The 15,356-nt window shown below is 37.5% G+C and overlaps 1 protein-coding gene across 2 annotated transcripts in view; it reads right to left on the bottom strand.

Annotated features, from left to right (window-relative positions):
• Positions 1–9,675: 9,675 nt before the first annotated feature.
• The window catches only part of WDR11 (WD repeat domain 11), an 86,632-nt gene continuing 80,951 nt past the window's right edge, over positions 9,676–15,356 (bottom strand). For both annotated transcript variants that reach the window (XM_027839851.1, XM_027839852.1), the window contains exons 27-29: positions 15,095–15,240; positions 13,288–13,367; positions 9,676–11,680 (exon numbers count right to left, since the gene is read on the bottom strand). In XM_027839851.1, the coding sequence (XP_027695652.1) occupies positions 11,523–11,680; positions 13,288–13,367; positions 15,095–15,240 (384 nt within the window). In that variant the 3' untranslated portion in view covers positions 9,676–11,522. The remainder of the gene's footprint in view (positions 11,681–13,287; positions 13,368–15,094; positions 15,241–15,356) is intronic.

Raw genomic sequence — 15,356 nt, 5'->3', positions numbered from 1 at the left:
CAAATGCCAAAGTTTAAGTTTAAATGGAAATTACCTTTCTAGATTGTAAGCCCCTTGACAGCAGGGGCTCTGTCTTGTTCATCTTTGCACCAACCTTCTCACCCCCACTTGAGGGACAGGCATAGCGCTTTGCAAAAGAACAGGTGCTCCATAAATGTTCAATGCATCACCTTCAATTAAAGTATATTTGCAATTAGTCACAAAATAGCCTTCTGGAATTTCCAGTTTTAATCTACTGAGGGGAAGTAGATTCTCCCTCTTCTTCAAATTGTAATAACATTTTCATTATTTTTTAAAGTGGATCTCTTTTATTTGCACACTAGTCATTTCTAGATATATTGCAGTCTCTCTACTTTCACTTAGTGAACACCCTCTTATACCAAAATGGAACCAACCTACACAATAGCTAGATCTGACAGAGTATGCATCATTCTGAATCCACAGTCTCTACCTCCCTGAGCAGACAGAGGTGCATTCCCCCATATGTTCTGTGGTGCCAAGGGTGGCCATTATCATTATACAGCCTTTTTATAATTATTGAGCTTTGCTTTATGCCAGTATAGTTATTATGTATGGTGTATGTCTAGGTCTATTTTTTCATTATGCATCAATTCATCCAAGTCTTCCTTTGTAATGTAATACATAACATAACATAATATTCTATTATTATGCCATCTCTCAACTGATGGACCCCACTTTATTTTCAGTTTTTTGTGTGTTTTTGTTACCACAAAAGTGCTATTTGGGCATATGTAGGACCTATCTTTCTGTCTTTGATCTTCTTGGGAGTATATTCCCAGACATTGATTTCTGTGTCAAATATTATGGCCAATTTACTAATTTTTCTTGCATAATTCTAAATTGCTCACCAGAATACTTGTTATAATCCATAGTGCATCCACTAGTATATTAGCAATGCTCTTCTTATAGCTCTTCCAATATGAACTATTTCCATCTTTTGTCATCTTTGCCAATATATTGGGTCTAACACGAAACCTTAGAGTTATCTAAATTTGCATTCCTCTTAAAAATCTTCTGTAAGGTTTGTGAATCCTTTTAGAACCGTCTGTCCACATCCATTGACCTCTTCTGTCTTGGTGAATGGCTTTTGGTTTCATATATATTATGTGTGTGTGTGTGTGTGTATGTGTTAATTACCTAAGCATATAATAGATAGATTCTTATCAGGGATATTTGATATGATACACAACATTTTCCCTTGACAGCTTCCCTTCTAATCCAACTCCATTTAATTTGTTTGTACAAAAAAGCTTTTCATTTGAATTTATGTAAAAATTATATATTTTCTCTTTTATGATCTCACCCATTCCATATTTTGTTAGGAATTCTCTTCCTAGTCATAGTTACAAAAAGTAGCTTCTTCCATTTTTCTGTCTGGGATGGAGGAAGAGGAGGAGGAATAACATGACAGTTTCACTTACATTTAGGTCAATATTCATTTTGAACTTTTTGTAGTATATAAGATCTTACCTAAACCTACTTTCTGCCAATCTGCTTGTCTTCCCAGAAATTCTTGTTAAATAGGGAATCCTTCCCCGTGCCATTTATGTTCTTGGGTTTATCAAGCACTGAAATAACTTAAGTTAAAATATTTCCGATTGTTACTTTTCTAGTCTTTCCTATTGATCTACTTTTTCATTTGTAATCAGTCCCAAATGTTTTTGATGCTTGCTACTTTTAAAGACAATTTGAAGTCCAGAAGTGCTATTTCCCCTACTTCCTTCCTGTTCCCCCCTCCCCAATTATTTCCTTTTCAGCATGTTCTTCCAAGTACATTTTGTTCTTATTTTTACTAGTTCTATAAAGTATCCCTGGCAGTTTTATTGGCATAGTATAAAGTCCATAAATTAATTTAGGTACTATCACTTTTATTATACTGGCAAGACCCAACTTTGAATAAAGACTATCCTTTAATTATGGTAAGACTTTGATGACTGCATTTCTATGTCTTGGGTGTGTCTTGTTAAGTTGACTATCAGATATTTGTGCACTCTGTATTTAACTTTTAGTGGAATTCCTTTTTATAATTTCCTTCTGGTTTTTGTTGTTGATACAAAGAAATGCTAATATCTGGGGAGCTTATTTTATATCTTATTGGTTTTCAAAGCTATTAATAATTTAGTTTATTGATTCTCTTCAGTTTTCTAAATAAATTTATCAAGCAATCTTCCTTATGCTACCATTAACATTTCTAAAACCGTATCACATAATAAAGTGAAGAGTGCTGTATTTTATCAAAATATTTCCTATACCTATTGATATAATCACGAAGTTTAATTTTTAATGATCGTGCCAAACATGTTCCTCTGTGTGTGTGTGTGTGTGTGTGTGTGTGTGTATTTAAGATTGTATTTCTCTATCTCTCCCAGGATGAAAGTGCAGAGACTACTCATATGGCCAATATTGCTCTGTCTTGGAAACTCTGACCTGACTCCATTTATGACCTGAGCCAGTTTGCCTCTCCTTAGCCAACCTGGTGGTCTCTGCTCCCAGGGGTTCATGACATGAATGCCTAAGTTATTTTGGACATCTCATCTTGGACCACTTCCAAACTTCTGAGCTCAAGAGATCCATCAGTCTCAGCACCCCCTGATAGCATGGAGCATAGGTGTCTATCCTTGCATTCCTAGCATAAATTCAACTTGGTCATAGTGAATAATTTCTGGATACACTGCTGTAGCTTTTGGGATAACACAGTGATTTGTGTAAAAAAACATAATTATATTAACATTAACTTTTCTACTTTTATGAGAGGTCAAATTCTTGTAACAGTATTTTAAGCACTTTGAAACTAACAAAGTATACAATTGAATATTGCTAGAACTATCTTCAAGGTTCACACGTGCCTGCCTTAATTCGATTAAACACCCACTTATAAGCATGTTCAATGATAAGCTAAGTATGTGAAAGATAGAAGCTGAAGATACAAAGGCAGAAAATGAAAAACAGTGCCCGTCCTCAAGAAGCATACATTCTAACAAGGCCATTTTGAAGCTTAGGTCACTAAGCACTGCAGTTGAGGGTCCCAGATGAACTGAGGGAGGCATAGTGAAGTTCCAATGTGTCCTGCTACATAGCTAAAGGTTTACATCTGAATTAAATAGGTCGTTGAACTGCTTATTTCATATACATCTCTATCTTTAGCTGTCCATCTATCATTAGGTTTGTCCTATCGATGTTTATCTGTCCGCATATTACTTTCTATCCATCTATTGTCATTCTGTCATCTATAGCTATCTCTATCATCATGTCCGTCTCTACCATTATCTCTATTTTCCATCATGATTTATCCATCCATAAGTCACTATCTGGCTATCACTGTCTCTCTATTATTCTCTCATAATTAAATTCAGATGTTTAATTTTTAGATTGAACTTATACTTTCATTGGCATAGGGCTCTTCAAGAGAGGAACTTCCTTTTTACCATTGCAGCAAGGTACCTCCTATGCAACTAATGGGGTCCCTGAAAAGGACCCTGCACAGCGTCACACAGCACATCCATGTCAGGAGCACGACTTGAACTCAGGGCTCGCTGACTGTGACTGTGATGCAGTGCCAAGAGTACAGACTTTGGGGCCAGAATGACGGGGCTCACACCTAGATTTTTCCACTCCAGAGCTGTGTGGGCTCTGTTACTGCATCACCTCTGGAAAATGGGTAGAATACTGCCAGCTCCACCTATTATTGGAGAGCACAGATGAAATGCCAAGCACATTGTAAACCACAAGACAGCTACCTAATAGCTATATAACTGCATATTATTATCATATTAACAGGAGAAGCTTCTGTAGAATCCAATGGGAAGTGTATTCACCAAATGTTAATACACTTGATAAAAATCTGAGTTTGTTGTTAGCTGAAATTCACATTCACAATAACACTCAAGAAACTACCATTGTCATTTCTGAGCTATCCTCAACTAATCTTATTCCTTTAATATTTAATTGCTGTTGCTGAATATAGATTAATGAAATGTTCAACCTTTTTTGGGGGGAGCAATTTCCTCTTTTAAACTAATTATAGCATACATTATTGCAGCAAATTTTCACTTGTTCAATTCAATAAACACTAAACACCTACTATGCGCAAGGCACACGAAGCAATTCCTGATCCACCCACTCGTTGAATACCATTTCCCTTCACTTCCTTCTTTTCAGGGTAGATAATGAACTATGGGTGCAGAATGTTGCGTAGGTTGCAACACAGTTGCTGTACTTGCTGGTTTTGCTTAACTTTTCTTTTAGTTTCAAGGAGGCCCGTGGTTTATTGGGAAATGATTTGTATAAAAAGCAAACTATATCACGATGAAGAAAATTAGGTTTACTTAAAATATTTTCAGGTAATTGTTTTCATTTCTAAGTTTATATATATGTATATTTATATTTATCAATGACTATTTCTCAAGAACAAAGTCACTGGAATAAATGACTAAGATACATATCTTGTAGCCATTGAAGGTGCCAATGCTAATCATTCCTGTGCTTTAGGAACTTATAATGTATCATGATGAAACCAATAAGACATTCTATCCTGTATGTGAAGTTGCCTTTCATACAGTGGATACAGTAAGCCTTGAAGTCAGGAAGACCTGAGTTCAAGTTCTGCCATTTCTTACTGGAGATATAGCCATGGTCAAGTCACTCTCAATCAGTGCCCCTGACAACTCTCAACAGCTATTAAGTTGTTGAGTTGCTGATTTGCAACTGCGGGGATAATATCCACAAGAGGAATTCCTTGCTAGATGAAATCACAAGTTCTGGCCATGGGGGGAGGAAGTTTACACACAAAAGGCAACACTGAGTTGATTTTGGTGGTCAATTCCATTTTTTTTTGGTTATTTTCACACTGTTGGGGTTCCTGTGAACAGAGAGTTAATATTTTCAAAAAGTACTGCCATTAAGTAGAACCAGAACCTATCTCTTTACCTCTTTGAATAGAGCTTCTGCCTAGCAGTCAGGAGGACCTGAGTTCAAATGTGGCCTCAGCCACTTATTCTATCCAATTCTCTTACCCCCTTAACTTCCTAAGATCATCCCTTCAAAGGAGTCTTACATTCAAGGCAGTAATTGGAGAATCTCTTTCATCTGCCTGTTGATTTTGTCTTAAATTCTTCTCAGCTCTTTCTATCCAATTTCTTCTGATGAAATGCATTACAAAAGTGTGAACTAAGGCTCCATTCTTGACTGTATGTGGTTCTATTAACTCCAAAGAATTGGAGATCTTAAAGTCATCCCCCAAAGACTGCCGAGTCAGTCATCTCCAAAGAGCTTTTGCTTCTTATACCCTGTGAGGTGCCTTAATGGTGACAAAGCCACTTTTCCCAGTGTCTTACAGCTCAGCAGTGGGCTCATGTTTCTGAAGCTAGGGACTCTGGCCCTTGTAGTCGTCCATTCTCCTGAGTTACTTGTTGGGAGATCAGGAGTCTGGTTCTCAAAGTCTACAAAAACGCTCCTCTGAAGCTTGCCTGGCACTGCTTGCCAAGTCCTGTAACACCTTGTTTTCATGCCTCTCCAAACGTTCTTTGGAACTGAACAAGCAAACAAGATGAAAGACATTTATTATATTTAATAGGAACCATAGTCAGAGAACAGTTTCAAAGTCTTTGCCAGGGGCCCACATTAAGTAGGCAGCATTAACAGTCCTGAGGAGTCAAGGTTCTGTTTGTTTTATTGGAATAGGACATAGGTTTGTCAAGGCCTCTTTAAGTCTTGATGGACTTTTGGAGTTACAAAGCTGCTGTCTTGAGATCCTTGCCCCTGAAGAGTCATTAACTTTTGGAATACTCTCACCCATGCAAACTTACCAAGTTTAGATTAACATTATTGTATTTCAGGACAATCACAGCTATGTAGCATAAATGGCATTGCTGTTGCTAAAGGAAATTTTTATAGAAAAAACAATAAAATATATATACACTGAAGAAAACACTTCTGCTGACTTCTTTTTTGTTTGTTTTTTGGTGAGGCAATCAGGGTTAAGTGACTTGCCCATAGTCACACAGCTAGTGTCAAGTGTCTGAGGCCGGATTTGAACTCAGGTCCTCCTGATTCCAATGCTGGAGCACTATCCACTGCACCACCTAGCTGCCCCACTTCTGCTGACTTCTGAAAGAATATTTTTGTACCATTGTTTAAAAAAAATCTATCCTGCAGGGAAGAGGTGCCAGTGAAAGATAAGTCTGTGAAACTGCAGCTCAGAAATGCGTAATACTACTTATACTGTCTCACTTGTAGTATCCCCTGAGCTGGTACATGTGTGCATGCGCATGCATGTGCTTGTGTGTGTGTGTGTGTGTGTATACAGAGGATCCTCTTCTCAGGGAGGAGCACTACAGTGGCACCACACACCCCCTTCCTGCAAGGGGAAGGATAGGCAAAGAGGAAGGGAAGAAAGGTTGGGAGACAGAGAGTGCCAAACACTTTCTCCTGTAGGGTCTCCCTAAGCAAGGCTTTGGAGGAGTCAATAAAGATGGGGGAAGGTGGGTGGGTAATACAGCCTTTGAGGCAGGTTGGCCTTACGAAAAGCACAGACTTGTACAGTGGCATCCTTATGGTGCCCAGTGCAGAGGATCAAGAAGCACTGGGAGAGTATGGGTACACCTTAACAGAATAGAAGCCCCATGGAGGAAAGACCATTTTGTTTTTGCTTTGTATACCCAGCTCTTAGCACAGTACCTGGTATATAGGAGTTTAACAAGTGCTTGCTGCATTAAATGGATTATAGCAGTTTACAAACTGCTTTGCTCCTGACAGCTGTGTGATGAAGTGGTGAGGAGATTTCAGAACTGGGTGAATGACAGACACTCTAAAGAGTATTCAATAACGGTTCCTACTTTTGAATTATGGCATGCTACAGGGGTAAGTCATACAACCTTGCCAACTGTGTCCACTAAAAATCTATAATGCACAATCTCAACTGGGTCTTCACTGTAGCCTACTTTCACAGGGGTTCCCAGGTGGACAGCATTGTGATAAAACAGTGGGTCTAAAGTCAAGAAGCCTCCAGTTAAAATCCTGCCTCTAGTACTTAACTCCCAGGGTTGCTGTGATGATCAAATGATAAAATACTTATTCCTAAAGTGCTTTGCTAATTTTAAAGCACCATATGTGTATGATTAGTAATCTTTTTATTCTAGGCCTGTGTAACTGCTTCAAAACAAACAAGAATCAACGTTTTTAGACAGGTAAATTTTTAAAGAACTCACACTTTAATTCAACCAAAGCTCTTGGAAGAACAAAAGCAATGACCCTTCTCTCTTAGAAGGCCTTTGACTCCTCTTCTGAGTCATATATTCCCTCATCTCCCCTATTTCACAAATCAAACCTTAATTCTCTCCTCTGCTCTAGGTGGCTTGTCTCTGTGCTAAGTCCCTGGATCCTGTCAATCCCCTGGTTTCCTCCAAAAGCTTGAGCCTTCTCATCTACAGTATCTCCTTAGTGACTGATTCTTTCACATGCCAAGGTCTCCTCCATCCTTTAAAAAAGAAAAAGTAAAACCCACTCACCTGTCCTGCCTTCAAATGATCAGAGAGCGTCTTGTATTTCTATTCCTTCCTATATTTCTTCAGCCAAACTGACAGAAGTTGTCCATCACAAGGCTTCTCAAACTTTTTCCACTCATGATCCCTTTTCCCGTTTTTTATTTTTTGTTGTTTATGTGTGTGTGTGTGTGTGTTTGTTGGCATCGTGTAGCCTGAGGGCATGCGCAGTGCAAAGTGCTCATGCTTTGTGTTGAGAATCAAGGCTGCAGTCAAATTGGGCAATGCCACACGGGCAAGTGCTGCCAGAAACACCTGGGATTCATTGCACGGTGGATTTTTAATTAATTTTCGGTCATTGCGTGTCCAGAAACTTTTTACTGTTGCTCGACCCACAGTTTAAGTAGCACTGGTCTATCACAATGATTACCACAAAGTAAATGGAAAGAACAAAAATTAAAACTGAATGCTGCATAGTTGATTACTTCTCTTCTTTGTAAAGGTGGGGGTGGGAGGGAGAGAATGGGGGTCAAACATTGTATAAACTATCAGACTCACTTAATGTGTAGTTCAGTTTTGAACAGATTTCTACTTTTTTTTTGAAAAAAATTTTTTTACAAAGAATAGTTTTTTGCAAAGGGGAGGGATGTATTTGGAAATGAAGGTGAAAAAACATTTAGTAAAAAGAAGTCCTCTACATTATTCCTTCTCCTTTCTCATGTCTCACTCATTCTGCATCCACTTGCAATCTGGCATCGAATTTCACTAATCAACTGAAATGTGGTCTCTATGGTGAGCAATACCCTCAATTGCTCAGTCCGGTGGCCCTTCCTCTTATTCGAGTCGCCAGCAGCTACTGACCATCACCTATCTCCCACTTTAACTGACAGTATCTTGTTAAGCTCGGTATTTGGTCTTTTCCTCTGTATACCTTTCCTCAGTGATCATCATCGCCTCTAACAGCTAAGTCCCAAATCTAGACATAATTGCTCTTGAACGCCAATCTCACTTTGTTATTGGGCCCGCTTGACCTTTCCATCTGGATGTTCCATTTGCCTTTGAAATGAGACATGTCCAAAACAGAATTTATTTTTGCCCCTTCCAAACTTCCCTGTTTTGGGGAACAGCACTACTCCACTTGCAGGCTACTTGGTTTTCAACTACGCTGGCAAGTCAGGACACGCTGAAAAGTATTGGCACAAAATACTACTGCTTGGTCACAGGTCCTCCATCTTTATTTTTTATGTTGTCACCACTTGCCTTAGAGCTGGTATAGGATTCAAGGACTGAAATTATCACAGCCAGCAGTACCACATAACCCCTTCTTTGGGAATATGGTACCAAAAGAAAAAAAAACAAAACAATAGCATCTTTATGAATTCTACTGCTCTAGAACACAATTTTCATTCTTGTTTTACTTACCAACTCTAGGGTCCATTGTAATTGTCACCTCCATATATTACTTTGGTATTTCACTTATCTTTATCTAAGGCTTAAAGAGCTGGGTGACTGGTAAAAAAAACAAAACAAAATTACAGACACCGAATCACATTAACATACCAAAAACTTACCAGCTTTGACTGCCTCTTACATAGAGAGATTCTTGTAATAGGCTTTATTTATGTCAGGTAATGTCATCTGGTCACTGGCCCCCAAATACTTAGCGAATCACACATTTGTTGTCTTTTCGTAAGATCTTCCAGGGTAGTAACTGCAGAGGTGTCAGGGGTGGGACAGGTATTGGAAACCATTTTCCTACCTTACTAGTTGCAAACTCTTGGTCAAATCCTTTTATTTGAGAGTTCCAATCACTGGTGCACCACAGCAGAGATGAAAGCTTCATTAATGTCAAGAATGAACCTGAAATTGAAGACTAGGAGCTGGGTTCTCTGTGGCAAAAACAGCCACAGACAAAGATGTACTAGTGGAAGAACAGGAAATTTCCTATTGTGTTCCTGCATTCGAGCCAGTGTCCCTCAGCAATGGCACCAATTACATGAAATCAAAATGTTAGTTAAATGGACTTTGTATTCTGACTATTTACTGATTCAGAAAGAGAGCAGAAAAATCACCTGCTTAGATGACACAAACATAAAGGACATCTGATCTTTCCATTTTATTGCATTAACCTAAATCACAACACAATGATTTTGATATTATTTAACTTTTTATTTTTTTGTCTGACTTTAAATGAATCTTTGCAATGATTTAATACTGTCAACATCCCATACAGAAGGTAGTGATTAAGGCTGAACATTAAATGAAGTACAACGCTCAGACTACAAAGTTAAAATACAGAGACCTAAAGAATGAGGTCACTTGAACATGACATTATAAAACCAGAAATCCAAAATGTACATCGAAGATTCCCATGATACAGAACATAATTCAAAGCTAAATATTCCTCAATCATGCATGGTATAGGCTATATTTTAAAAGAACTATTTTTTCTATGTCATATGTGGATGATGCATAAAGTACAAACAGACTTCTGCTGAGGCCTAATGATAAATATTCCAAGGGGTTTGTTTAGTGTGCTTTGTTTATGCTAACACTGCCCCTGGTTGCTCAAAAGTTAATCCTTAAGGCAAGTCTTTCTGTGTATTTATTTTTCCCACATCAACATAATTATATAGATTTTGTTTTTAATCCAATGAATGGAATGTACATTATGGTAAACAGAGCATTTGGCAGGAAGACAAGACACATCACAGTAAAACATTTAAGTTTTCTGTTTATAGAAATGAAGTCACATTTTAAAGTATATAAAAAAACTATGAATTGATCATTTCATTATATAGTTAACATTTTAATTTTATTTGTGATAAATATCATTTTCATACAGGAGAAAAAACTTACAGCGTTAAAAACATATGTAGCTCTCAAACATTGGATAACTGCAAATTCATCTTTCTTAACATAGGAAATAATTATTTTAAAGTGGCTATAATATAGAAATTTGTACAGTTGCTTAAAATAAAGATTTTAAAGGCATATAATAGTTTCATATGATTTCAGAATTAAATTCCCTAAGAATGTCAATGCTCTACTTCCTATTCAGTTTGAGTGTGACATTTCAATGGCCCCAAAGACATGTTTGATTTCTAAAATATCCCTGTAAGTCACAAAATAAGTAAAAAGAACATGTCTGCCTCAAACTTGCTGAGAAACAAAGCACCAAGAATGATAAGGAAAACAAGATATCTTAAGATGCAGAAAAAAGCATTTAAAAGAATATTTACAATGGAAAAATGCCAGTATCTCCCCTTGCTTCCTTGCTGTACCCCATCCAAGAAGATCTATGCTGTCAAACGGAAATATTCAGAGGCACTCATCTGTGACAAGGTGGAATCCACCTTTTAAGCTATGAATCTAAGATGATGCAAAAAAGAAACGCATCAGTCAAAATAACTGTAAAGTTGAGGTGTTTTCAAGGCAAGAAAAAGCAAAGAATGCTTTAGTGAACCAGATGGAAACATTTTTGCCTTCTAGGGATCCCAGTCGTGTGTGTGTGTGCACATGGTGTGTATATGTATATAGATATAGATACACATATGTACACACATATATCTAAATACACAGCGCAAAGGAATTTTAATTTTCTCATAGAGCTTTCATCATAGTTTTTTAAATATCCCAGATTTTTGGCAAATGATAGAAGCATTTACCCTGTCTCTTGAACTCTAAGTTCATAAAATAAAAAAGTACATTTCAGGGATTTTTAGGTCTCTCCAAAAATTTTATAAAACTTTAATAGTCACAAAATCTGAAGTGTTTTATATTTTTCACATGATAAACATGGGATACATAAGTTGCTCCTAAAAGTTAAATCCTTATGTAATATTCTGCAGGTATAGCTTTACAACAAGATAAGACATGTTACAAGTACACTGTTTACAAGAAAAGATCCACTTTGGATGGCATCCTCATCATTCTCTGAATTATGAGTGTGACTAATGGCAAGATCACTTTAACCATCTACCTTCCTGCCAATGCCAAGTTTTTATGGTGTGCATAAACTTGTCATTCTTCTGTCATTTCAGTCTTAGGTTGTTCCAGCTCATTCAGTAAATCTTTACCAGCTGCTCCTGCTTTCGAGGCAAAAAGGACAGCTCCCTGTTTAAAACCGAGGTTCTTCAAACTCCGGGCATAATCTGCATATACTGCCAGGATTAGTTTTTGTAAGAACCAAGGTTAAGGAAGGAAGTGAAGGGTAAAATGAGCTCACCATTAAGTTCCAACCCTTGGATGAAGGCAAGAAGTCTTCAAAATCTGTGCATATTGTACATTTGAAAAATTGTGCTTTTTCATTAAAGAACCCGCTCATCCTATAGGTACAAGTCTAAAAACTGTAAGATGATAATGATGGGGGACCAAAAAAAAAGAGCTTGTATTCTGAAGCTTGGTAATTCAGATGCTGTGTATAGGGGCATAATCTAAAGAGGGAATTACAAAGGACTATTTCAGATACTATGTTGATAATTTATTTTAAAGCATATTTCTTAGAAAGATTAGTAACAATAAGATGTAAGGAGCGAGATAATCTGCCCAGTTGTGTATTCATTCATTTTATGCACTTTACCATTTACACAGAAGAACCCTTTCTGTGGCAAGAGGATACTTACTGTTAGAAATTTTTACTGTAAGACCCCCCCACACCCACTTGCAATAAGATGCCTGAACTCAAAGTTGATTTTCCCAGGAAGAAACTGATGCTTTCATAAGCTAAACCCAAGTAAAACTTGGGAAAAGAAACAGGTGAACATTGAGAAATAAATACCGAGCACATTTCAGCTGCATTTTAAAAGTAGGCCAAAAAGAGCAGGAAAACATTTTAAAACTCAAAAAACGTGGTGTTTTTGCAGAGTGGTTATCTGTATTACTTGTGACATTTTAAGTGGCTTCTCCAAAAGAAAAGCCTTCGACCACAACATCAACACTGCAAATAGGGCAAGAGCAGGAGGTTTTCTTTAGACTCCACCATGAACTAACTGTGAGAGCCTAAGTCAGTGTCTCAGTTTCTCACAGGGACAAATCACGTACTCTCTACCTACCAACTTGGGGAACTGTATGCACAAAATTCTAAAAAGTGAGAAAATGCATTGAGAAAGGCAATAAAGTACTATTACTCTAAAATATCCACACATTTTCCATCTCAAAGTAAAAACATTAAAGTGACTGTTAGCAGAATAAAGAAATGAAGTATAATTCTACAGTGGGAGAAAATGAATAATTTGTGAGCATGGCCTAGAAGTTTTCAAAACATTATTATCTTCTCAGATTTTTAACTATTTGGGATAAAGAACATAGCGACTGTAAAATATCTTATCCCAACAGCTAAGAATGAAAGTAATGGGAAATATTTCCCAGAAAAACACATGAAGCCTCCTTAACCAGAGCTATTCATGCATGACTTATTTATATAACCAATAAAACCACACTGTCTGCCCTTCATCTGTATTTCTTTGTCTGTGTTCTCTATTTTTGTTTTAGAAGAAAACCAAAACAAGATTTAATCCCTGTATTATGTTGCTTCCTGCAAACTTTTATGATCACTCCCCTGACTTGCATGTTGAATCCATGTGTGTTTCAGGGTTTTCATTCTCTAGCACTTCCCAAGCTGCAGACATCCAATGTCATTCCTCTAAACCAGATCTGTGAATCAGTGTAGTGTATGTTTTTTTCCCCCAATATAGTCTATAGTACCTGCTCTGCAGACAAAAAATGAGTAGTAAGTCCCATTTATACCACCCCCCCACATGAAAAAACACTCCAGTGCAAAGGATATTTGTGTCTTCATTTACTTCAATTGTGTCATACTTTAGACAGGCTTCAACAAATAAGGCAGCTCTATCAAAATACCTCATGCTGGCAAATAGAAAAAAAGTGTTAGTATTTAACTTTAGAGCTTTCGGCAAGGGAGTGTAGGGGGATAGGTGAGGTGGGGAGAAGAGCATGGTCCCACATGCTTACACAAAGACTTTCCACAAATTATTCCTGTGAATGGTAATGCTACACAAAACTTTGGTTGTGTACAAAAAAGAAAACTCTTTTCCTTCATTTTGTTCTCAGGGGAGGTCTTCACTATTCTTTAAGCAAGGCATCTTTCTACTGAAGAAAACTATTAATCAAATAGCTTCTCAACCCTCCCTTACAGCCTAGACTGAAGAATACCATATTCTATAAATATTCCTTCTCAATTTTCACATACTAGATAGGCTGGGTATGATCAGTCACAAAATAAGTCCTTAACATGTAGCTCCCTCTACTGTTGACTTACAAAATAGTTTTTGTCACCAAAGCCAAATGGTTCGGTGTCAGGGATGGATAGGGTTTTATCAATAGAAATAACAATACAGAAGACACATTACCAGCTATCTGCCTTTGCTACTACACTGTAAAAAGCACTGGGCCTTCCCACCTGCCCTGCAGTGGAACTATGCGTTTTTTATGTGTTCTTCTCAATTAGAATGTGAGCTTTTGTGGACTATGCCATTTTTCAGTCTACATCCCCTGCACTTAGCACATTATCTGGCACATAGTAAACTCTTAAGGAATGCTTTTCACGTTTTTCATAAATGTGGAATGAGATGTACTCCTATTTAGGAATCCAACAATGGTGATACATTTCTCCATCTCAGGTTTTGTGTAGTCTGCTTTACTCCCCTAAATGTAGTATTTCTGACTTGTTCTTTCTGAAAACTGAGGCAATGGATAGTCAGTCCTCATAACCAGAAGACCTATGCTCAAGTCCTACCTGGCATAAACTGGCTGTATTATCATGGGCAAGTCACTGAATTTCTCAGTACTCTAGGAAACTAAAATGCATAGAAGGGGACAACCTGAATTGGAGAGGGTATTTCCTCATTTGAACATTGCCTATACTAATGGAATCCTGTTTTAGTACCTAGCCTACTCTATAGTTCTGAATACTACAGTATATAGTAACAGAAACATAGACTTGGAGCCAATAAAGGCCTGAGCTGGAGTGCTAGTTCTGACTTACTAGCTATAGATCCGGGAGTAAGACATTTACCTTAAGCCTTAGCTCAGTTCCCTTTTCTGTAAAATGGAGATTATAATAAAATCTGTAGAACAAATCTCAAAGGATTCTTTAGAAAAGTGCTTTCCAGGGGCAGCTAGGTGGCGCAGTGGATAGAGCACCGGCCCTGAAGTCAGGAGGACCTGAGTTCAAATCCAGCCTCGGACCAAACACTTGACACGTACTAGCTGTGTGACCTTGGGCAAGTCATTTAACCCCAATTGCCTCACCAAAAAAAAAAAGAAAGAAAGAAAGAAAGAAAAAAAAGAAAAGTGCTTTATAAGCTGTTAGGTGCTAAAGAAATACATGTAAGCTATTAACTTAATTTTTGTCCAACGTGGACCAATTTTATACATTATCAAAATAATTCTGAATCTTACTTCTATTTTTCAAGACATCTGGTTCCTAATATACTTAGGGACACTTTTATATTTAAATTGTAAGGAGAAAATACTCCCAAATTGAAATTTACTTGGAAGCAAACATTCACTTCAGAACCCAGGCCTACTAAATGAGCAATCATAAGAACTGCTTAAAACCCTCCTGGATTTACCTGTGTAGCATCTCCACCACTCTTGTAAAGCAGCCTAGGGACAGAAGGACCAAGATGGCCTTTGATTTCTGATTGACTTGTGGAGAGCAAAGATGATCGACCCATCGTTTCAAAACATCAGCACATTCCTCTGAATTTAAACGAACCTTTGTAAGGTGCCCAAAGTAAAACAAAAAAAAAGGTAAGCTTAAAGAAAAAGGTATTTATATGAAACTAGATCTCTGTATAGACAACTACAGAGAAAACAACTGGCCTTCAATAA

This window comes from Vombatus ursinus, unplaced genomic scaffold (genome assembly GCF_900497805.2).
Source record: "Vombatus ursinus unplaced genomic scaffold, bare-nosed wombat genome assembly UNPS02014833.1, whole genome shotgun sequence".
Taxonomy (NCBI): domain Eukaryota; kingdom Metazoa; phylum Chordata; class Mammalia; order Diprotodontia; family Vombatidae; genus Vombatus; species Vombatus ursinus.
Note: the sequence above shows the minus strand (reverse complement) of the source record. Positions and strands in the feature narration are given on the sequence as shown.